Below are 23,936 nucleotides of genomic sequence, written 5' to 3' on the forward strand. Positions count from 1 at the left end.
ACCCAGATAGGACATTCGAGACTAGCATTCTTCCCCTCCCACGGAGCTTGTCCTAATCTCCATCTTTATAAAGACACTGTCCACACAACTTGAGAAGCCTCTCCTTCAGCCCCTGACTCCCTGCTCACCCTCCCTATAGTTCTGGGAAGACCGTCTCCTTCTCCTCCTCTTCCCGAACGCTCTGCCTTGTTTCCCTGTGGCACCAGGCCAAGTCCAGCTCCCAAGCAGAGTAGCCCTGCTCTGGCTCCCAGTCCCATAGGCATCACTGTGGGAAAACACTTGAGTCTCAGCTGGCCCCTCCAGAGATGCACGGACAGGCATTAAGACCATGATGGCCCAGACCAAAGGATGAGTCCCTCTTAGGTCAATAAGTGGGTTTGAGTCAAAATATCTGTGTGGCAGGGTTAAATTTCATTTTCTCCATTTTATTTGTCAATATAAAAATACTCAAATATTTACAACAAATAAATATGTGGGGACACAATAAGTTACACTGTTAGCCCTTTTCCCAGAGCAGGGAGAGGATAGGCCAGTATCCATAGCATGCCCACCTCCTCCCTTCCCTCCCCCAACAACCCTTCCCAGCCCTGTCAGAAGAGCGCAAATATAAAATACCACCGAACCCGGAGGGCAAGTGGGAGGCCCTGCCCACCCCTCCCCCTGAAGCAGGAGGTTCCATCTCCACCCCCAACCCCCGCCCTGAAAACATTCACAGCCCTAGGAGCAGGGCTAGGCCCACCCCCGAGTCCCGCACTCCCCCAAAAGGGGTACAACACCCTGTCCTTCCCTTCCCCGTATGTACATCACTGCCCCAAAGCTTGGGACAGCTGGGGGTAGGAGAAGCAAAGTGCTATGACCCCCTTCCCCTTCATAGCTCCAAAGACTCAACCAGGAGGACCCCAGGCCAAGGGAAGACGTGATAGAGACAGGAAAGTTACAACACACACACACACACACACACATTCTTCCACATGCATACCAACACATATATGCACAAACACGCCCACATCTTGAAACCTCTTCCTTGCAAAGTTTTGGCTGCTGGGGTCCCACATGTCTCAAATTCACAGAGGAGGGTGTGTCTCCTGTGAGGCTGAAGTCCTGGTGAGCCACACCAAGTGGCAGTGCCCATGCTGAGCAGGTCCTCACGGCCGGGCAAATGCTGGGCAGTGTCTGTCCCAGGCAGAGCAAGTGCCCCTGCCATGTCCCTGAGGTAGCTGGTGCCTGTGCAAAAGTTAAGAGTGCACCTCCCATGAGACCCCCCCCCGCCAATGAGGTGGGGGGGTCCCCTCATACTGAAGACTCCTCTGGGTTGGAGTCAGGCAGCGGCTGGCGCTGTTGTAGTTTCCGTCGTAATTCATCCGCGAGCTCAGGCAGTGGGTGCCCAGATCCTCCTCGGTCCTCTCCGCCCAACTGTAAACGCACATAACCATTGGCATTTGAGTTCCGACCACCTCCTAGGTGGAGCCGAGTTGGAGAAGGCAGAGGCTGGCCAGGTATGCCAGGAGGTGGGGAAGGGGGCCCACCCCCAGGCTGGCACCGGGCGTGACCAGGCACAATCTTGAGAGAGCCATCCGAATAGTAGTACCCGACAGGATCCCAAAGTTTCTCATCAGTTTCGGGGCCAGGACGGAAGGGGGGACTGGCAGGCTCCTTGGGCAGTTCCAAGGGGTACACCAGTGTCCTCTCAGATGCCTTGGCACCCTTTTCTAGCTCTTCTCGAAGTCGCCGGCGGAGCGATAGGACCAGCAGCAGCAGCACCAGGCACACAGCCCCCAGGGCCACCACAGCGAGCCACACGAGCCCCAGGTTTTCCAAGGGAGCCCGTGCCTCCAGTGTCACCGACGAGCCGGCCACGACAGCAACAAGGTAGCTTTCTGCAGCCAGTCTTGTCCCCTGCTCCTCTGAATAGCAACGATAGGGTCCAGAGTGACGGGACTGTGCGGCCATCACCACCAGCGCCTGGAGTCCCGTGTCATAAAGAAAGGAGCCAGGTTGTTCTGCAGGCAGGTCCTGGCTTCCGAAGGTCCAGTGGGCATGGGCCAAATTGGACGAGAGGTGGCAGGGTAGGACCAGGTCTGTGCCTGACACAACGGTGATGTTCTTGGGAATAGATCTGACTGCAGAGGCAGAAATGAGAGAGAACCCAGTGTTAATGCAGGAACCCCAGGTCCCACAGTGAGAGGTGATAAACTAACTCTGGCTGTGATCCAGGGGCCCATCCTCAAAATGAGGGAACAAAAGGAAAACAGCTCACCTTTTTTAATGCCATACTGGTTACACATCTTTGAAGTGTCCAAGTTCGCCACATGTTGGACCAGAAAGGACCTGGTAGGGAAGAGAAGTGGCATCAGAGATCCAACTCCAATCACCTTAGCCTCCCCCTCCTGGCCCTGGCACTCAGAGACGACTGACTCACCCCGAGCGACCACTGGTGGTGGCCACACAGCGGCTGGTGTTGACATTCCAGGCACAGTAAGGGTCCCTGGCCAGGACACAGTCTACACAGAAACGGTACTTTGTGCAGTCGGCCAGAGACAGCTGAACCAGCTGAGAGCGGGAGCCAGCAAAGAGCACCTTCTACAGTAAAACAAAGCACAGGGTAAGCCACACCACGCCTCGGGGTGATGGCTGAGATTTGTTCAGAGAGCATAAACATACTAGGTCCCCCAAGGAAGAAAAAGGCAGCGGAAGAAAAATCCAGGCCAGAGGAACAATTTTGATGAGGGCTTACGACAAGCCATCAAAATCCTAATCACTTTACAGACATGACCTTCTTAGACAGGGACGGACGGCAGACCCGTGAGGCTGAGGCGTACGCTCACTTGCTCACACTCGGGCCAGGAAACTCAGTTTCCCCCGGCCCCCGGAGCCAGCACAGTGACAGCAGTGCCTATGGAAGGTGGGGTTCCTCTGTTTGAATGGTGACTGCCAATCTGCATGCTTGCTCAGCCCCACAATTCCCTTGCTGCCATCTCATTATTCAGCGTTGTAGGGAGCAACTTTGAGTCATAGTAGCTGGTAAAGGGCAAGCAAATCAGAATCCAGAGGGTGATGCGAATATGAGTTTTGCATAAAGGTGTTAAAAAAAGAAAGAAAGAAAGAAAAGAAAAAACGTGAACACTTAAATGAGCCCGGAGACTGAGGGCCTGGCTCAGACACCCACTAGGGACTCAAAGAAATCGGATGTCTCTGTTGCTTGGGTACCAAAACATCTTGACCGAGAAGAGACTGCAGATAGAGCTGCAGCCCCACTTGGAAGGAGTTTGCCAAGGCTGGATTCTGGGAATGGGGGCCCCACAGGGACTGGCTCTATAAGAGAACCTTCAGAGGACAGGTTCTGGCCACCTTAGATCTCTTACTTCTGGGAACTCGAGAGCTACATGAGCCCAACTATGGATGGCATAGAGCCTGGGCGCCAGATAGACAATGGAGCAGAGAACAGAGAGGGAGGTGCGTGTGGCCCAGTCTTACTACCTTGCTCTGAGACAGCACCAGACTTTCCACTGGCTCCTGGTCAAACACCTGCAGTTCCTCCACCATGTGGATCCAGGGCCCCAGGCTCACAGCCTTCAGCAGCCAGCCATCTCCTGGAGAGGTGATGGGAATATGCAAATGAGGAATCAGGCTATGGGGCCTCCCCAGGTTCCCAGCCTTGGGCACACCTGAAGCGCCTACCTGTACCAATGAACAACACTGTATAGGTGGCACCATCAAGCCCTGGGACCCTGTCGGCCACCACGTGTGTGAAGTTAGTGTTCTTCTTCACAAGTAGGGGGCGGCCCAACCGAGGCTTCACCTGGTCCTCCATCAGGGGGTGCTTCTTGATGAAGTTGAGGGTGTTGTCCGGCAGTTCCAGGGAACTGGTGTAGCCATTGTCTCGGTGCCAGTTGTTGATACACTGTGTCGGGGAGGGGCGTGGGGAGGGCGGCTGTCAGTCAGCTGGCGAATAAGTGGGTCCTGGAGCCGATGTTGGGAATACATCCCCAAGCCGAAAACTCACCGAACCAGGCCGAGGGCTGGGTACCGGGTCAGTATAGCGGGCCCACTTCTGGGCTTGCTCACTGTACTCCTTGTAGGGACCCTCAAACACTTGCTGGATCTGTTCCAACTGGTACTCACAAACTGCAGACAGGTCCATATCGCCCCTGTTAAAGAAGGACCTTGGAAGTCAGGTTGGGTGCCTACTTGCTCCCACCATACCAGGGAACAGAGGAAAAAGTAGGAAGGGCAAAGCTTAGTATGGAGCAGTCACGACCATGAGGTAGCCCTGAGGTGTCACCCCAGGCAGCTTTCTGCTCACCTTCCCCCACCCAGCTTTAGAAAGAGCAGGCGCAAAGTCATCTTGGCTGCCAGGCACTGACCCGCTGGACTTCCTCCAGACGCCTGTGCGGGGGCCCTCACACCCACACACTATCCCTACCTGACCACCTGCTCCTCCCTACCCCCAGCTACCCCATAGCCGCTTACCATCGCGCTTGAAAAACCCCGAAGAAGGTGGTGTTGTGCCAAGAGGCGCCCCGCAGGGTGTGCACCGCCTTCAGCTGGTTGAAGTAGACCTTCCAGTCAGGGGCTGAGCACACCAACCGAGCCTTCAGGAACGTCGTCCATTTCTTCTGCAGCGTCCGTGCTCCCCCCATGTCACCCTGGCAGATGGCAAGGAGACAAGGCTGGTCAGCCCCTGCCAGGCCTTCAGGGCTCCCGCTGCCCACCACTGCGGAACTTGGTACCTTACAGACTCTCGCCACACGAGCCACCACCTGCTCGGAATAGCAGTCATACTCCACTGCCCGCTCACTGAAGAAGAAGTAGATCTTGTCATCGTCTCCCGTGAAGCTTCCCACACTCTCAGGGACAAAGGCAGAGCCTACAAAGTGGGGTTCTGGGACGAAGAAAAAAGGGCCAGTGACAAGAGTCCCAGGGCCCTGGAAGGCCCTTCCACTCTGGGCTTCCCCAGTCCCATCCCATGACTCACCATTCAGCCAAAAAGCCAGGTACTCTGTCTTGATGGAGTGGTGGGTCCCCATGTATCGAAGGATAACCGGCTCTGTGCCCAGGAAGTTATTGAGTGTGGCTGAGTACAGCTCACCGTCTGCGGGAGACAACAGCGGTCAGAGAGGCCAGGGAACTAAAGTAGAGACTGCTCTGAAGACAAGTAAGTACTCAGAGCGTGACTGACAGAGGCCCAGATTCTCCCCTCTGTGCTGGCAGCAGCCACTCACCCACAAGGAGTCCGGTGTGACCCTTAGCTGGGTCATATGGGCATTTACCCTTCCCATCCTCAAATTCTGCACGGTCCAAGGTGAACGTGAGCATGTTCTAGGGGCAGGAAGACATCGAAGATGGGTGTTACTATGGGGCTCTATACAGTCTGAAAATATCATGGCCCCGAGAGGTCAAGGAAGGAGGTCATAGGTTAGGAACAGGTGGGTAAGGGGCACACCCAAAGAGAGGGGGAACCACTCACGATGTAGGTGCACTTGGGCTGGAAGGCATAGGTGCCGCAGACATACAGATGGGAGGAATTGTATGGCTGAAGGAAGCGGATGAAGTTGAAGCATTCGGTCTTTGGAGAGAAAGGTATACAGGTTAGTGAGAACTGAGAGTCAGAGATAGGAGATCACCAGGGTGCAGATTAAAGAAGGAGGCTGGCAGGGGAAGCTCTCTAAGCACCCACCTGGTTGCTCTTCCCTTTCTGGGTACATTCAATTTTCTTCTCAGCTGGAGCCTCCCAAGAGATCTGAGGATTGGACAGACACATCAGCAATGTCACAGGTCTGCGCTAAGTGTGCTGCAAACACCCCTTAAGCTACACCATTGATGACGCCTGGTCCCCATTCTGACAGAAGCCCCAAACCACCCCAACTAGCAGAAACCAGGAGCAGAAAGCAATTGCTAATCTTGACACCCCAAGAGAGCTGGGCTGAGGGACAGCCTGCACAGGCTACACCCTGAGTCCTTTCCCTCTCCCCTCTGAGTGCCTCCCACTGCCCCACCTCTCACCGCTCCTTGCAGCTCCAGAGCCTCTACACTGAAGGCAAACAGCGCCTCTCGGGCCCCCACATATAAAAGGCCAGAATGTTCTGTCAGGGTCAGTGTCAGGAAGTCCTGGATGCCTGTCTGGGAGAACCGCCTCACTACTGTGACCAGCTCTGCAGAAACAGATATTAGAACAAGGTGGGGATGAGTAGGGGCAGAGGACATCCTCCCTGGGGTTCCAGGAATCCATCAATCTTCCTTTGTCCAAGGCTCCCCTGGGCCTCGTCATCACGATTCTCCACAAAAGCTACCACTACACACACACAGACGACAACCAAACCTCTATGGGCCATAAAGGACTTTTTCTGAATAGCCTTTGGCTCAACAGCTCCATCCTACCCAGGCTTCCAAGGCCCTTCCTCAGCCTGGGAGGAGGTAATCTGGGCTGGTAACGGGGAAGGAAGGATACCTCAGCCAAAGCTTCCGGCCAGAGGAAGCCATCTGACTGATGACGCTCCCTCAGGGTCAGCGGTACCTCAGGCACAGAACTGGACACTTCCCCCCCACCCCCAGCCCCGCTTCCTCGGTTGCCATTTCCTGCTCTGCTACTTGCTGACCATGGCAAGGTCTAGGCAGACCCTGGTGGCGGATTTACTGCATCAGGAGGCACAGAATAGTTGTAAGCATTCCTTGTCTAAGAAGTCCCAGCAGGCACCAATCCAGGCTTTCAGAGACACACGCACAGATGGGCAGGGGACTGGCAAAGTGGCGTGTGGAGAAGGAAGAAGAGGTTAGGACTGGGAGATAAAAGGAACCTGAGACTCAGAGGTGGTGCTGAAGCCTGGGAAGTTGTGCTTCCGGCCAGCACACGTAGGGCGTGATCATACATACAGTCATGTAACCTGTCAGAGGACCGTATACCTGCACACCTGTTCACAGGATCCCTACTTAAGCCAGCTTCAGGGTCGGGAGGCAGTGACCAACGAGAGTTGGGTCGACATGGGAGGGGCTTTAATAGCAGCTGAGTGTAGCCTGTGGGAGGTGAGCTCATCCCATGTCCCAGGAGCACAGAGATGATACAAACACCTGACATCACCTCTCCATACAGGTGTGCGCGAAAGCAAAGGAGAGCTGTCTGGTTCACTCTGTCTCCTCCCCCACGAAGCGCGAGCTTATATGTGTCCACCCAGAGCCATCAGAAGGCTCCAGTGTTAGAGCAGCAGAGGAGACCATTAGGGTGAATTAAAGGGGCTTCTAGGGACAGACAGCTAGAAAGACTGGAGATAGGGTTAGGTTTACACTTGCCCTGGGGTTCAGGTTTCTCTCTCTAGGCTTCCAAGCAAGAGAGACAATTCAAGTGAGGAACAGGGAGGTTGATTCAGAAACTACCTCCCTTGCACACCAGGCCAGCCAGGTCTGGGTGAGGGTGGGGGTGCGCTGGTAAGAGATCCCATAAAGTTATCCCAGTGTCAGAAGGGGGCAAAGCCCAGGTCTAGACCAGCACTACCAGTTCTGGGCCCCTGGGGCCACTCGCGTTTCTTAGAAAGCCACAGCCACACATATCGGTGTAAAGGTGCATGCTTGGGGGTAATTCCTCAGCAGCAGCTCCTTCCTGCAAGCAAGCATCACTCCCCTCCTCGCCCTTCCCCCAGCAGTCTATCCCAGCCTCCCTCTGGCCCTGCCTCCCATGCTTCAGGCACTCACCCCCAGAAGATACTGTCTTCCGGGGCACAAGGTTCCACCACATCTCAGCCCCGATGCCCAGGCCCCACAGCCCTGCTGCCAGCAGCCAGACAGCCCAGTGTGGGGCCATGGCAGACACCCAGGGTCTAAACTTCAGTCCAGCAGCCCTGCTGAAGGAAAAGAAACTGGTCAGCATCACAGACCGGAAGGGGGCCCGCACCAAGAGACAAGCAACACAGGACGCACACTGGAACAAACCTCCCCCAGAGCCTTTACATCTCCTCCTGATCCTGCAACTGGCCTCTGCCCACAAGAGCCCTGGGGGTCTCCCAGAAGAGCAAGGAGAGGAACTTAGTCAGCAAGCACTAGGCGTGGGCAGTCATCAAAAGCCGCCTGTGGCCTCCAGGCCATCCCTACTCCCTCCCTTCAACAGGGAGTTGTGTGGAAAAAAATAAAAGAGGGACTCCCCCTCATTGGCTCCTTCTGGCCTTAAAGGTTTCAGAGTTTCTTACAATAACCATAAAAAACAGGGCTTGCTACCAGTGGGACCCAGGCCAGCCCCAAGACCTAATTCGGGGAGATATACCCCTTATTCAGCAGCCGCAGGCAGCCGGTTGGGCAAAGAGCTTCAGTGGGGGACTTGGTGAAGCAGGCAGCGTGTAGAGTTCCCGGCCCCAGCCCGTCCCCTCCCCCAGCGCAGACAATAGCCGGGCAGAGCCCAAACCCGGTTCCACATCAGCAGGGCTGGAGTAGGAGTGGGGCCGGGAACCAAATGGGCCCAGCTTCCGAGGCCCCTTTGTTGCCCAAGAGGGAGGCAGGAAGTGGGTGGGATGGGCGTGGAAATGACCAGGACCAGTCCTGTTTCTCCAACAGCCTTCTACAAGACACTGACCCTCCCGCAGAGAGGCGACCGGGCCACGAGTCAGTTCCAGGCTTCTGTCTGGGAATCTCCTCGCCTCCGCGAGAGCGGGATCGTGGAGGGAAGTGAAATGGGTTGGGGAGGCCGAAGCGGGGTTCTCCTGGACAACAGGGGATGCCCACAAATGATCGTCAAGGGCTGCGTCCCCTCCTCCCCGGCTCTGACGAACGTTCTTAACTCCGGGATTGCACCTCGGGGACCATGCACTAGGCAGTAGGCAAACGGAACGGATCTCCACTAATCTAGACGCTAGGGGCTGGGAACAGAGATGCAGAATCTGAGGATTGCACCCCAAAACAAAGGTTCCTAGCCAAGACCCGGTCTCGGTCTCCCTACTGTGGACTCTCCCCTCCCCCAGCTCCGGGGATTTGAATGCAAACAAAGCGGCAGCGCTGGGAGCGTGGCAAAGCCGGGCTTGCGGACGCCCCCTGTCGGCCAAGAACCTCCGCGCGGGAAGGGCGGGGGGCTGGGGCTGCCTTCCCCGGAGCAGTCCCCCCTGACACACCCTCAGTTTCCTCTCTGCCAATTACCCTAGGCTGGGGTCAAAACCCGGTGGTGCGCTCCGAGAATCTGCAGGCGTAGCGGTGACCCAACCCCCAAGCTCTTCCCGAAGCAAGGGACACGGACAGCCAAGGGGATGGAGGGGTGCAGGACCAGGATTTGCACCCCACACTTGCACACCCGGTCGTGGATTGCGGCGCTCCAGAGAGGGACCGGGCGGCGGAGCTTTGGCTAGGGGGCTGGTTCTCAGTGCCAGCCCGCCTCCGGAGCAGAACGGGAGGGCGGGGGGCCGCGCTAGGGAAATCCGATCCCACAACATCGGCCACGGTCCAAGCCCGCCCCTAACTTTCCGTCGAGGTGGGGGGAACCCGAGCAGTTCGCGAGCCTGGCAAAGATTCGGACCGCGCGCTGGACAGCCCAAGGGTCCCCCACTGCCCCTAGCGCTGTCCGTACCCCCAGGCTCCCGCTGCTCCGGCCAGTGGAGCTGCAGGCACTGCTTGCCTTGATGCCGATCGCCACTGGGCAGCCCGCGGCGGACTCAAGAGGGACCCGGATCGGACAGCTGTCTTTGCTGTCGCCCCGCCCTGCACCCCTAGACGCTGTCCTCTAGCGCGCGCGCTAGCCCCTACCCAAGCAAGGGGACAAAGCAGCGGCCCCGGGGCCCCACCGCTCCGGCCTCACTCACCTCTTTCGTGCAGCTCCAATCCCTGGGCGCTGCCCTCGCGTTTGACTCCGGCCACCGTCCTCCCCTGCCCCCGCGCCGCTCCAGACTGCGCCCGCCCGCCAGCACGCTAAGGCTGTCCCGTGCCACCGCCCCTCGGTCTCAGCACGGCTCTCGGCGCCCCTGAGCTCGGATTCGGCGCTCCACCGCGCCGGGCGCCGGTTCTTTCTCCGCTGCAGCCGCCGCCACCGCCGCTCTCCGCCCCCAACCCCTTGACGTCAGGCAGAGGGTGTCGAGTGGTGGCCGGGGGCGGGACGCGAAGGCCCGCCCAGGAGGGGGCTGCGACCCGCTGCCTTGCTTACCCGGCACTGAGGCTTGGGGACCCTTTACGACTCTTGCAGCTCGTGAGTCAAGGTCTGCGCCACAGCGGCCGGAGGCGGGGAGGGGGCGGGGTGGGGGGCGGGGAGGGACTCCAGGCGTTGCCACCGGGAACTGCACGAACTGCACTCACCTGGTGAAGTGTGCCTTCAAGTCCTGAGGCGGGATGGGCTCTCTGGAAGGGTTGAGGGGCTTCCCCACGCTCCAGTTACGGGAACGAAAACTGGCAAACCATTTTGGGACTTGTACCCGAAGGGGGTGGCGTAGCAAGAGAAGAAACTGAAGGTTCTCTCAGGTGCTAACCACAGTGGTCAGTCTTTTGACTCCAAAGTTGTCCTCCTTTCTGGCCCTAACCCTTGGACTGGAAGGAGCAGCTCACAGGCAGAGGAGACCCCAAGACTGCAGGCAGCTCCTAGTTTCCAGGCTCCAGCAGAGCCTACCCCCGGGAAATGACTCTTGGTGTGGCTTGGAAGGCTGATTAACTAGAGGCACGAGCGCGCCACGGTTCAGATGAAAGAGGCTGGAGGGAGCCACGCAGCGAACCACCACCACCTTCAGAACTGCCAGCCTCCGCCCACAGGCGCTCCTAGAAGTAACTTGTAGCTGTGGCCTCCTGGACGGTGCTGGCTGGCAAATCCTTCCAGCCAGCTGGTCCTCCAGTGGGCAGGTGGACTGAGAAACCTCGGGGAAACTGCCCCAGCGGTACCTGGAGACCACCCCTAACCAGAATCAAAGGACAGGGACGAAGGGAAGGAGGCCTGGAGGTTTCTGTGGTAACTTTGAGCCCCAGGGGGCAGTCCCGGAGGGGAAAAAACACTTCAGACCCCATAAGTAAAATCTGGAGTATAAATCAGTCCGACAGCAGCTTTTGTTCTGGGCTAAAACGTGGCACCTGAGAAGTGAAGAGCAGAAGAGCAATGGGAGTAATCGAGAATGGCAGCCCAGTTTGGTTTCAGTAACAATTGGGTCTTTACTGGGACACAGAAGGGCCCCTTCTCCCTCGCTGGCCAGAGCCACGTTTCCCAGCTCCTTTCCATTAGGAAACAAAGCTGTGACCTCAGAGATAGGAGGCAGGCCAGCTATTGCCAGGGGTGGGCAGGGAGGGTGTCCTATGGAAGCTGGCCAGGGAGGGAGCCATGCACACTCCTCTTGACCAGGCTCCTGTTCATCTACTAAGGGCAAGCCCCACTCCAAGCTCAGGATTCGCTAAAAGCTAAGACTCCTCAGCTCCAGGAGGCTGAAACAGGACTTCCAAGCCAGCTACTGTTTCTCTCACTGAATAAGAGATTAAGCAAGATACAAACAAACAAACAAAAAAAGGGCTCAAATCCACACAAAGAGCAAGGTGACATTTTTAGTGAGATCCTGGCGCTGGACGCAGTCTATATGGTCCATCCCACCTGCTTGGGAAGGGAGAGGTAGGAAAACTGTGAGCCCAGAAGCTCCATCCTTTCAGCAGTCAGCAACCATGAGGCTAACCTCCACTTCCTGCTGTGTTTCCTTCTCACCTGTAAGCCTTGCCCCTAGAAATGAGGGCTGCCTGGTAGTGATCTGAGCTCCCTGGCTCTACCTCCAAGGTGGCCCCAGTGGAAAGTTTCAAAAGGTTTTAGTTTCACTGGCAGGGACAGTATTCTGTACCTTCATGGCAGGCGCCAGGGTCTTCTAAGCCAGGCATGGAGGTAGAAATGAGACCATTCCACTAACAGAGCCAGTTAGCCTCTGGGCACAGGGCTCCCCAGCGATAGCGTTCCACCCCCCACCACTCTTCCTCTGCCCCTTCCTGCCGCACTGGTTACTGTCACAGGTCTTCTCCACAAGTGGGTGGGCAGAAGATAAAGTTTCCTCTCATGACTACTTGTTCGTGATTCATGCTTTTTAATAAAAGGACAGCTGGCAGAAAAAAATAAGGATCCTGGATTGTCCATCAAGAAAAAAATACAGTAATACAGAAAAAAAAATTGCAAAAACATCTTCCAGGCCTGCCTAGCATAGGCTATGGAAGACATCACACCCGTCATCTGTATTCAGGCAGACAGAATAAGGGCTTCCCTAACTTGCCTCTTTTGCTACGGCTTAAAGCCTTTTAGCCAAATAAAGGAAACACAAGAAGATATGTTACATGCCTCCCAGGCGCTGGAGCCAACCCTCACAGATCCCAGTACATGAGTAGTATCCGTAGTATCCTGCTTTTTTTTTTCGGTTTTTTTGAGACAGGGTTTCTCTGTGTATCCCTGGCTGTCCTGGAACTCTCTTTGTAGACCAGGCTGGCCTCAAACTTAGAAATCTGCCTGCCTCTGCCTCCCAAGTGCTGGGATTAAAGGTGTGTGCCACTACCGCCCGGCATATCCTGCTTCTTAGCAACTATCCCTCCTGAGGAAAGTGGCAAGATGGAGACAGGGAGTGTGCACTGGGGCTCTATTCAAGGCCTGCTGGACCTGGACCCTTTCCATTCCGCAGTTGTCTCTCCACTGGTGGCTGAGTGAAAAGATTAGGGTCGGCCATTTTTCAAGGAGCTCTCTGACCACTGGGACCCAGGGCACTGGGTCATAGGAAAAGGACTTCCTCCAAAAGGACAATTATCAAAGCTGTCCACCTGGGAAGCCCCTCCCTTCCCGGCCCCTCCCTTCCAGCATCACCAAAAGGAAGCAGGAAAACATCCGTCATTGAGGCCCAGGATGCGGCTTTTCCAGTGGCTTTGTCAGGATATCCCTTGCCTTTTCCCCAGGGCTTGGGGTCAAAAACCTGGAGGGCAAACGGTGAGCCAGCTAGCTTCGGTCCAGAATTCTTGGCCTTGAAAAGGCTCGGTTCCTATTATGTCAGCTCCCAGTGAGTCCCAGAGCAGGGCAATTACAGGACCCAGGGGAGAGTGTCCACCCTTGAGTGACCTCACATTGCATACTGCTGGTCAGGTTACAGCCAGGCTTCTGGGAGGGACTGAGTTGTCACCAACACCTCTTGCTCCCTGGATGTATCTCTCTCTCAAGGATGAGTTTTGGGATAAAGGAGCCAGGAAGGATTCCAGATGTCTACATTGATGGACAGTTTGATCCTTTCTCTTAAAGCCAGGTAAAGGCAGCTTCAAGAATGGAAACTCCCCAGTTCAGCCTCTCAGGCCTCCCTACCCCCTCTCTGCCCTTGGCAATGAGAACAAAAGAGGGAAATTTCAAGGTGATTTCCAGGTTTCCAGAGCAAACCCAGGAACTGAGGATTAACTGTCAGGTGTGCAGTGTCAAGCAGGGGAGCCTAGAGGCTGCGTGAGAAGGGCTGGCTCTCCAGAGTCCCTGCCCTCCTGTGGAGATCTGAGGCTGACCTGCGAGGGTGTGAGGGTATGCCAAAGGAGTTTGTGATGTGTCCAGGAAGAGAAACCAGAACTATCAGTCAAGTCACCTGGCTCTGGGAGGGTTTCTTCCACTTCTCATTTGGCAAAGGCTTTGAGACAGAAAAGATGTCCTCTGTGGTACCCAGTACTGTGCAGAGTCTGCCTTGTCCTGTAAATAATAGATGCCTCTAGCTCCTGACCTTCTGGGGACCCAGAGAGCAGGGTAGCTGTGCTCAATTAGGCCTTGGAAGGTAGATGGGGGTGACTCTTTGTCTAGCTCCTAGTCAGGCGCCAACCCTGGGACATGGAAACAGAGAAGATTGTGTGCAACAGCCATGGAACACTCTGGGACCTTCACCCCCTGAGAAGTGGACACGAGTCAAGATGGCAGGAGTGTCACCTCCGGCTCCCCCTTACAAAGCTCATCCTGAAAGTATCTGGGGTGGGGGCAGGCATGAGCATGGCTTCGGTCGGAGGAGCAGACAGTAAGAGAGTAGATAGGACTGTGGGGCTGCTTCTGGAGGTACAAAGGGGCCCACTTACTCCTCTAGCCATTCAGATCAAGGACGTCGAGATGTGCAAGTAGAGATTAGGACCCAGGAACTGCTCTGGAGACAAGGCAGGGAAAGAAACAGCAGGATCCAAAACTGTCTTTTGCACCCTCCCCCACTCCTATCTCTAGGAAGTTGACTTCAGAGCTCAGCACTAAATTGAATTAAGCAAAATTACAGCCCCAATCCACCATCCTCTCAGTATAGCGTCCCTAGCAGGATGAGGTGGACCCAGACAGGGCCATCCAAGAGTGCCCAGGCTCCAGCAATTCTGGTCACTGGCGGGACTCCTAGAAACAGAGTCCTCAAGTGCAGGGGGTGGGTCCGAGGCCCCAGTCACATGACAACCTGAGGTGACACCAGTAGTGGCTGGCTCAAGCAGAGGTGATTCTTCTGTCAGGCTAGGTGCTGGGCATGAGCCCTCGGGGTAGGGATGGAAGGAACTCCAGAACCATGGATGCTGGAAATAATACTTTAATATGCACAAATGAACCTCATATTCAAGATGGGCAGAGAGGGCAAGGTGTGGGAAAGTCAGTGGCCAACAGGGAGAGCCCAGAACAGAAGAGACACCTGTGCAGGTGGGGGAGCTCAAGGGTGGGGATGGTCAGGGACACAAGAACCCCTCGCTGGGTGGTGGCAGTAGTCTACCTTCACCAGGCTGGGCCTCCTCCGGCTCCATTCTTCACCTCCTACAGTTCTCTTCCTGCTCCAGTCCACAGCCTTGGGCCACTTTGCTCTTATCCCTTTAAATGTCTTTCCAAGGGCTGAAGTACTGACCCTGTGAAGAAGAGAGAGTAGCCTGTAATGGCCTGGCCCCAGTACCCTCGCTATCTACAGGTCCCTGTACTGATAAGCCTCAGTGTCTAGACACAGTCGGCCAAGAGGCAGTGCCTTGAAGGCTCAGCCAGTGTCTCACCCGCCTAGTGCTACAGGCCCAAGTATGGGAGGAAGGTGCTGTCTATGCATCCTCAGTCAAGCTTGAATTGCTTCCTCTCTAAGACAAGCAATGCTTCCCACCAGAGGCCAGTGGGAGCCAGTTCCTGGGGATCAGGGTGAGGTCTGAGTTCTATCCAGCTTTCTTTTTCTCAGGGACTTGTGAAATTTGAGCACCAAGCCACAGCCTGTGGCCAGTGTGTCAGCCTCAAGTCAGAGGTTAGAGGGAGCTGTAAGAGAGGAGTCAGGGAGAGGCAAGCAGGGAGCAAAGTCCAGCTGTCCCCATTAAGGGCTTGGGGGCTCAGGGCCAGCCCAGCAGGGCACTGCTTGTTGGAGAACTGGGGGTGGAGAGGGTGTGCAGATGGGGCCGCTTTGTGCCAAAGGAGTGACGCTGGCTGTGAGCCCCCATCCTCACATCCTCCCAAGCTTCGTGCATGACGGGGCAAGCTATTGACCCTCAGAGCTTCTAGATACTTTGCTCATCTGTAAAATGGGTTTCTATCCATCCCTGCTTCACGAGGGCTCCTCAGGCTCCTGCAGAAAAAAATCTTCATTCTGTAAACTTTAGTATAACATGTTACTACCTAGAGGACCAGGGGCAATTCCAGGAACAGAGGTTACTCCTACAGAAGTGAGAGTGGATGCTGGCCATGTGGAGGGGGAGTGGAGCACGTGCTGAGCATGCATAAGGCTTTGGGTTCAAGTACTCTCCCTGTGCTCCCTCAAAAAAACCAACCAACAAAACAAAAACAAAAAACAGAGCAGCCCAGGAAATGCTCTTAACACAGCAAGTAGCCAGCTGAGGTCGCCAGGACAAGTAGACAGGAGGTGGGCAGCTGTTGCCTCGGGTGCCCCTTCCTGGCCGTAATTCATGGCAAACTGGTATTGCTCAGTTCTTCAGGGCTGTGTTTCTCTGTATTTGTTCATAAACAGGCCTCCCTATGCTCCCTTCTGCATCCCCTCCCTGGGTCGTGGATTAGGATTGAAGGTCCCCTGAGACATCCCCACCCTGCATCATGCTTGCCCACTCCACCCTTTCCCTTTGGAGTCCAGCAGCTGCAGTGGGGGTGGATGGACTGCTGGATCTGCCAAGCCCCGCTCACTGACTGACCACTTCCCTTTCCTCCCAGGTCTAGGGGATTATGGGACACCACCTGGGGCTGACAGTGGGCCAGCAAGTCCTGCCAGCGGATGTAAGTCTGGGTAGCTAGGTCCTTGAGTTTGGTCCGGTGCATGGCCTGAGGGCTCTCCCGGATATGGGTGCTGATATGACGGTCCAACTGCATGCACAACAGCTGTAGCTCACCCTGAGGAGGAGGAGGAGGAGGAGGAGGCATGACATAAGCCAGGCATGTGCTAGAGGCCAGGGCAAGAAGGAGAATTAAGTCAGAAAGGGAGGGATATCTCTGAGTGTCTGCTGGAGTAGGAAGGGCAGCTTCTAAGGGCTAGGCCATCGTCCCTTGGGAATGGCTTTTGGGACACAATGGAAGGAGTAGGCCCCCCACAACTGTCGCCACTTCTTTCTTGGCCTCTCACTCTGCAGTTCCTGAGGGAAGGCAGGCTCTATCCTGGCTAGTGTTGTCCCACACTACTTGATGCAGTAGGTACTACTGACCATCCAACCCTTTCCTGCTCCAGCATCTTGGGAGACTCACCCATTGATTGGGAGTAATGTCCTGGCTACTGACCACGACCCCAGCTAGTGTCAGGAGGCTGTGGCACAGATAGCAGACCTGGAAAGGGAGAGAGAGAGAGAGAGAAAGCACAACAAGGATGCTTCCTAACTCCTTCTAAGGCCATGGGCTCCTGTCTTAGCCAGCAGCAGCAGCTTCCTGGAACACATCTTCAAGGAGGGCCTCACTTCCTCAGAGCTGTGACTGTCCCAGTAGCCTGTACCCAGGACCCACATTTCTTCTAATTATTGATTGTCCTCAAATGGCTTCTGAAAAAGAGAATCCTTGCCACCCGGAAAGCCGCACCACCCTAAGCCTTCTTTGTGACTCCAGAAGCAGAAGCCCAGAGGGCCTGTGCACCCTCTCCTCTGCACAACCTGTTTGCTAAGTCACCTATACCTGTGGTCAGTAACTGAGGTGATCCTATCCCTTGGGCCACCTCTAGGTCCCCATCTTGTAAATGTGACCCATAGTGGATAAGCACCTGCACAAACCTAGGCACAGCACCGTTTAACAATCAGCCCTGAGGACAGACAGAAAGCTGGCAAGAGAAGGGGAGACCAGTAGAAGCAGTATGCATCGAATATCTACAAGCCTTCTCCTCCCAGTCCACCCTCACTGTCGCCACTGGGCACTTCAGAGATAAAAACCAGGACAAAGGCCATTTGGGAGGAACCGTACCTGGAATCCCTAGCTTAGAAGCTAAAGCAAGAAGATCACAAGTTTAAGGCCAGCCAAGGCTGCTGCATAGAAAGAAAGCATCTCAAAAAAAAAAAAAAAAAAAAAAAAAAAAACGAAAGAAAATATACAACACCAATAAACACACAAAGAGACAACGAGAAAAAGAAGAAAGTTAGGACAATTGCCAATTCTACTGGATAAGAAAAGGAATTAGCCCATGATACCCTTGGACTTTCTATCGGAGGTATTCATTTAGGGGACATCGGCCTGCTATACAGAGTAAGTGAACTATGTGGCTCCTGATGGACAGAGTTACTGACACCAGGCAGCCTGCTCTTGGCGCTGTGGACCACAGTCTGCAGGCACACTGGCTCCTTTTACATCTAGGATAAAGACAGTGGCTGCACGCCTGGGGCCTGGGGCAGAGCTCTCATCCCAGGGAGAGGAGAGATGATAGAGCAAAGCCACGGATGGCCAGGAGGACTGAGCCAGCACAGGGGCCTTTTTGGATGGCTTCCGTACCTTTTTGGATCACAGTGGCCAAGAAAGGACTGCAATCTTTTTACATGGACCAAAGAACCTCCCCAGAACCACTTCTGAAGGTAGGCAACTTGGCACCGTGGACTAACTTCTTGAGACCAAATACATCCTGTGGAGAAATGCCACCCTGGTGCCCAGCAGCAGCACTTGCCTTGCTTAAGACCAGCAGAAGAGCCAAAGCCTCTGGAGGGCCTGACTCCACGCGTAGACCTACTAGGTGGCAGTGAGGAGGCCTACACATGACAACAAGTGTGGCCTCCAAGAGGGCCATCATAGGGTAAGCAATATCCAAGCTTTTCAAATGGGCTCCTGCCATCTCCTCCTGGGCTGCCCCAGGGTCCTCAGTAGATCCCCTTTGTTCTACAGCCTCAGGCCTGTGCACCCCAACTGTCTAAGCTTTGGGAGGCATTGAATGATTTGCCTAACAAATACCAAATCTCAGCTTCCCAGTAGACCAGAGAGGGCAGTCTCTTCCGATTCTGGAAAGACTGTGGTGGGGGCCTCAGAGAGGAAGTGACTAAGCCAGAGTGGGCCTCAAAAGGACTGGATTTGAGGCAAAAAAATGGCCCTAAGGGGGCAGAGGCAGTAGATTACAACACCAGACAGATCCGGAGAGCTGATGCTAAAGACAGACAGGCAGGCAGGCACAGGGAGGGGGGAGGGCTGGTCAGCAGGGTAGCTAGCAGGGCTTGAACTGGGGGAGGGAGGGCATGGCTTGGGGGCAGGGCTGGCAGCTGAGAGTGTGAGGAGCTGAGGAACATTGGGTTGCTGATGGCTGATGAGAGAGGTTCCTGGGGGAAGCTAGTGCTATAAGGTAGCAGTATTTGGTGTGGGCTGAACACACCAGTATGCGCAGTCTTTTTAGGACAAAAGATTTCAAGGTGTGTCTTGTATATTCCTATTGCTGTCCTCCATACAGTGTGTGTGTGATGCGTGTATGTGGGGGCATGCGTTTGTGTCTTGTCTGTCTGTCTGCACTAGGGACTCAACTCAGCTTACATATGTAAAGCACACACTCTTCCACTGAGCTGCATCCTCAGCCCACATCCTCCTCTTCCCTCAGTTATGAATATTGGGGGGAGGGCTAGAGAGGTGGCAGCTGTCAGCACCCCAGATGGAAGGCTCACACCCACCTATAACTCCAGCTCCAGGGGATTCCAATGGCTCTAGCTCCTTGAGCAAGTGTACTCCTGTGGACATGCCCCACCTCCACACACACACACACACACACACACACACACACACACACACACACAGGAGTCAAAAATGATAAAAATCTGAGGGTATATGCATTTAGTGCCAGTATTGAGGAGGCAGAGGTAGGTGGACTTCTGTGAGTTTGAGGGCAGTATAGCAGATTTCCTATCCACCCTACCTGACGCTCAGCTGTTTATGTCAACACAGAAAAGGACACCATGAGCTGGAGAGGGAGCATAGGGAGGAGAGACAGAAAGAAGAGAAGAGGATGGGGTGATATACGTGTATTTTAATTTTTAAAATAAAAAATATGTCCTCAAATAAATAAAAAAATTTTAAGAGACTATTTCTGGCAACTAGGAATATAACTCATATAGCACAGTGCTTGCCTAGCCTGCAGGAGACCTCGGGGACAATTCCTGCTACCATAAAACGGCCTGGTACCACATGCCTGCAATCCCAGCACTCCTTAGAGCAGGATCAGAAGTTTAAAGTCATCCTTAACTACACAGTAAGGTCAAGGCTAGACTAGAGTACCTGTCTTTAAAAAAAAAAAATCTGTATAATAGATTTTACTGATTTGTTAAAGATTTGTTAGTGGGACCCTGGCTACTTTAATTGAGTGTAACTGGGTTTGGAATCAGAAAGGAGCAGGACCTTGGAAGGACGCTGAGGCTCCTTTGTGACAAAGCATTGGGCTTTGAACAGGGTCATGGTGAGAAGGGGGAGAGGGTGCCAAAGATCACCTCCAAGGGCAGCGGCGCTGGGGCTGGGGGCCGTGGGACTGGGGGCAGGGCGTCTTCTTCGGAAGACTGGGAACTCTCCCAGGGTAAAGACCCGGGACGCCCAGAGTAGCAGCAGGGGTTGGGGAGGGCCTAGTGACTCCTCACCCCTAAGGCCTTTCTCCTGTAAATAAATGACTTTCTCCAGCACACCCCATCCCCACCTGAAGTTCAACTGTGGAGGTCGGTGCATCATGTGGGCTGCAGAACTTGGCTTCTCGAGTGCAGGCTACAGGGCAGGCTGTAGGTTCCCAGGCACCCAAGCACGCACACCCCGGGGGGCTGGTGGGGCGGGGAGGCTCCCAGCCTATGTGCCGGCCAGTGCATGGGGTTGGCTAGGAAAAGCAAGTAGTGCACAGCTCCTGTTTCAGCTTCAAGCCTGCCTCGCTGCTGAGTCCCAGAACTTAATCTAGGAAACCGCAGATAAACTACTCTGAGCCGCGCTGCGTGTTTGTGTTTGTATGTTTTGTCTTGCTGGGGGAGGAGGGGTTGGCTGTTCACCAAATTCTGTAAGCTGTTTCTCCAGAGGAAAACTCCAAACGTTCATCGGCCTTAGGCTTGCCATGCTTTCCCCTTTAACGGACTTTGAGGCCTCAGGGCTCCACCCAGAACTCAGGACCAGCAGATGCTTGGGTCCCCTGCAGAGCTTTTGCTCAGTGGTAGGAACCTGGTCTAGGTGTGTGTAAAGGTAAGGTTCTCGGTTCCATCCCTAATCCTCTAAATCAAGAGTCCAGTGGCTCATGCCTTTGAGCATAACATTTGAGAGGCCGAGGAGTTTATGTTCCTGGCCAGCTGGACCACAGGCTGTCTGAAGGAAGCAAACTCCAGCTGTGTGTACAATCCTAGCACTGGGCCGGGGAAGGAGCAAGTTGAGTTCAGCTTCCAGTACCTAACAAATTTTTGGCAAACCTGGGCTACTTAAGACTCTGTCTCAAAAAAAACAAAAACAAAAACAAAACTAAAAGCTGGGCGTGGGTGACTCACATCTTTAATCCCCATGCACTGGGGAGGCACAGGCAGGCGGATCACTGGGTCCAAGGCCAGCCTGGTCTAGAGTGAGTTCCAGGACAGCTGGGGCTAAGCAGAGAAACCAACCAACCAATCAAACCTAACTTTCAGTATGGACACAAGCAGTGTCAGTGTGGCCTGTGTCCACACTTTGTCTCCCCTTACTTCCTCAGGATATGCAGGTGAAGCTCTCATTTGTATCAGTCAGGGAAGCAGCCAATTATTAGCAGGAGCCAGGGGCTGCTCTGGGCCTGGAGCAGGCAGAACTCAAGACCCTTCTTTTAAATGGCACTGCCTGGAACCCAGATGGGCTAGGGGTACAAAGTAGGCACGCTGGGCAGGCAGGGGGGTCCCACTAGGAGGATGTATGTGAGGTGGACAGGCCGAGGAGAGAACCACATTTTCCTGTCACAGTTACCTTTTCCTGTCCTAGCTGCCACCACAGAAACTCAGAAGGAAGTAGTGGCCAGAGGCGGAGACATGGGCTTTGTCTCTCTCTCTTTAGGGACACAACTGGCCCTTCCCCAAATCCATGGGAGGTCCTATTAGGGGTAGGTGTGTGTGTGTGTGTATGTGTGTGTGTGTGTGTGTGTGTGTGTGTGTGTACTTGGGGGCTGTGGGGAGGGAGTTAGCCCTCCACGGTGTTGGGGCTGTGGATCAGCTAGAGAGCCCAGCCCCTCCTGCATGAACAGGAATCTAGGCTGGGAAACCACAGTGGGAAAGAGATCCGGGAAATCTCAGCCAAGGACTCAGAGGAGAGAGGCAGAGGATGAAGAACGGGCGTGCCCGGACCCAGAACTGACGAGCTAAGACAGTCCTGTCTCTGGGTCACACTGCCAGCAAGGCCTTTGCTCCCACTTCCTGGGTCTCTCCCCAGAGTCTGGTGGCAGGGCTCTTCCCAGAAGCTCACTGTGCTGTGTCTCACTCTGGCCCTCCTCCAAAGCAAGGACCCAGGGATAAAAGGATCATAGTGCTCATAACCCAGCAGGCAGCAGGCAGGGAGCACCTCAGGTCGTCCTCCACTTAGTTCTGATCTCAGCAATCACTCCTTAAATCTCCTGGGTCAAGGGGAACTTATTTGCAAGTTTTTGTCAAATGAGACAAAAGGGAACATGGGTGGACATTTCCCAGGAACTTCATCCTTCAGGAAATCCCCTGCTAGCTAATGCCAGGGAGGGCAGGCTGGTTTACTTACACCAAAGGGAAGGAGGGAAAGGGAGTTCCCAGGAAGCCACTTTCCCTAACAGGGCAGCATGCGGTCTCCCACCTCAGCTCTTACCCCGGAGTCTTTAGATGGAACCCTTTCCTCAGAACCTTCTGGGCAGGAGGGGACAGTAGATTTCTCATGGGCAAGCAGATTCTGGAAGTAGGTCCAGCCAGGCTTTAGGCAGTGCTAGGTGGGGAGGAGCAGGGGAGAGCTGAGGCTAGCCCAGGAATACTGAGGAAGAAGGATGGGCGAGATGCACAGGCCGTAACTCTCTAAGCCATGCTGCTGAGGCGCAGGCTCAGCTGGCAGGTGTTGGCACCTGCTCGGCAGCTCCAGGATGCCAGGACTACCTACCCTGTTTCTGCCTCTGACATCACAGGCCCTGGCTGGTGGTTACCCTGGGGAATGTGCATTCAGCTCAGTCTCCAAGGTCTGGAGGCCCAGCCCAGCCCAGCCCAGCCCAGCCTGACTACCGATCCCAGAAGAATCCTGTGATAAGTACCACTCCTGCCTCACGTGGGTCCTCCCGGGGACCGATGAGAGCACATCGGCTGAAGCTGAGCTCTAGAAGCTGAGCTGATCACTAGGTCACCTGTGTGAGAGGTGGACTCTGATTCATTTGCCTTTTAAAATTAAATTTAAAATCTAGTATCACAGCAACCTGGCGTACAGAGGGGACATTCAGAGAAGGCCTGGTAACCCTATGTCTCAGCATATGTCTAAGCTCAAGCTTGGCTAGATCCCTAGCATGTCCAGTGAGGGAAAAATCTAGCAAGAAGCAGATGTCTGGGATCTTCATCAGGAGACATTCTGTGCATGTGCACGCGCGCGTGCGGGTATGTGTGCACGCGGGTGTGTGCGAGTGCAGGTGCACACGCACACGTGCACTTGTATAACAGTTCTAAATAGAGATGGCATTGAGAACTTCTGGATCTGAGTCCACGGATATCTTGAGAGACAAGCCGCAGAGGCCCGGCTGTTTCTGTGTAGATGGGGTCCATCAGCCTGTGCTCCTGTGGTTGGGCAAACAGCAACATCATTTAGCACCAAACCAAGAGTTTCAGCTCAAGGAGAGAAGCGGGGCTCTAGCATCTCAGGAGTCCTCCAAAGCACAGGGCATGCATGTTTCTGAGTCTGCCTTATCTGAACACTGGCACTTTGCACCTGCCATCTTGGATTGGTAGGACATCATTTCTTCTCTGTTCTGTGTGCACACTTACAAGCTGCTCTCCTTGTCCATGCAGCTCCAGGTCCAAGGTTATGTTCCTGACCTTGGCCTTGGCAGGCACTAGATTAGAAAGCAAGCAGAGGGCTGCAAGCAGACATCTGTTCTGAAAGAAAAGCTGGCTTCCAAAGTGACTCTGCCCAGGACAGGGCATTGGTCACTAGTCCTAGCACGTAGGAAATGATGAGACACATAATTAACTGCTAGGAAATGAGACGTGTGACATAATACCCTTCCTAGCCCAGAGTCCCTGAAGATACAGGGTCAAGAGGCCAGGCAGCAGACGTCACAGGCACATCCTGCCAGATTCACCACTGGGTAGGGCTGGGCAGGCCACCCTATTCTGCAAACGAAAGTGATGGGCCATGTGGGTGGGTGGAGCCCTGAAAATGGAACAGTGATGCGGCCACTTTAGGGTGAGAGAGGACAGGCTGGTAGCATCTAGACAGGAACAGGACTTCCTGCTCAGCTGCTGGGAACAAGCACTATGTGAAAAGTTGCTCTTAGGACCCCAGCTGGGTCCAGAGACGGGAGGGAGGAATCTTCCCAGGGTGCTAGAGGATTTGAGAGGCCCAGGATATACCCATATACCCCCACAGCTTCCCCCCCCCCCGACATTTCCTCAGTGTGAGCCTGAGCTGTTCTAACTTCCCAGAAAATAAGCTCTGAGACCTCTCACAGTGGAATCCTCTTGTA

The 23,936-nt window shown here is 54.7% G+C and overlaps 2 protein-coding genes across 22 annotated transcripts in view; both read right to left on the reverse strand.

Annotated features, from left to right (window-relative positions):
* Positions 1–390: 390 nt before the first annotated feature.
* Sema4c (sema domain, immunoglobulin domain (Ig), transmembrane domain (TM) and short cytoplasmic domain, (semaphorin) 4C) lies at positions 391–12,451 on the reverse strand. 11 transcript variants are annotated; one of them, NM_001304330.1, is made up of 16 exons: positions 9,112–9,309; positions 8,555–8,837; positions 7,684–7,829; positions 6,004–6,152; positions 5,678–5,740; positions 5,468–5,566; positions 5,223–5,319; positions 4,976–5,092; positions 4,731–4,882; positions 4,471–4,646; positions 4,004–4,148; positions 3,679–3,901; positions 3,478–3,590; positions 2,420–2,580; positions 2,258–2,328; positions 391–2,120 (listed from the first exon to the last, which is right to left on the reverse strand). In NM_001304330.1, the coding sequence occupies exons 3-16, from the start codon at positions 7,790–7,792 to the stop codon at positions 1,291–1,293; spliced, it is 2,505 nt and encodes an 834-aa protein (NP_001291259.1). In that variant the 5' UTR covers positions 7,793–7,829; positions 8,555–8,837; positions 9,112–9,309; the 3' UTR covers positions 391–1,290. The 11 variants fall into 11 exon arrangements, with proteins under 11 accessions (NP_001291259.1, NP_001119519.1, NP_001291258.1 ...); XM_006495808.3 differs by lacking the exon at positions 9,112–9,309 and adding an exon at positions 9,768–10,099 and having other exon boundaries at positions 405–2,120; positions 8,555–8,681; XM_030252338.1 differs by lacking the exon at positions 9,112–9,309 and adding an exon at positions 9,768–10,099 and having other exon boundaries at positions 405–2,120.
* Positions 12,452–14,447: 1,996 nt separating this feature from the next.
* Positions 14,448–23,936, reverse strand: part of Fam178b (family with sequence similarity 178, member B) — a 120,495-nt gene continuing 111,006 nt past the window's right edge. For 9 of the 11 annotated variants that reach the window (XM_017321446.2, XM_006496116.3, XM_017321439.2 and 6 more), the window contains 3 exons: positions 16,583–16,660; positions 16,082–16,234; positions 14,450–14,772 (listed from right to left, as the gene is read on the reverse strand). In XM_017321446.2, the coding sequence (XP_017176935.1) occupies positions 14,740–14,772; positions 16,082–16,234; positions 16,583–16,660 (264 nt within the window). In that variant the 3' untranslated portion in view covers positions 14,450–14,739. Of the gene's footprint in view, positions 14,773–16,081; positions 16,235–16,582; positions 16,661–23,936 lie in introns of all 11 variants that reach the window. The other 2 variants (NM_001126046.1, NM_027957.1) reach the window with 1 other exon arrangement.

This window comes from Mus musculus, chromosome 1 (assembly GCF_000001635.26).
Source record: "Mus musculus strain C57BL/6J chromosome 1, GRCm38.p6 C57BL/6J".
NCBI lineage: Eukaryota > Metazoa > Chordata > Mammalia > Rodentia > Muridae > Mus > Mus musculus.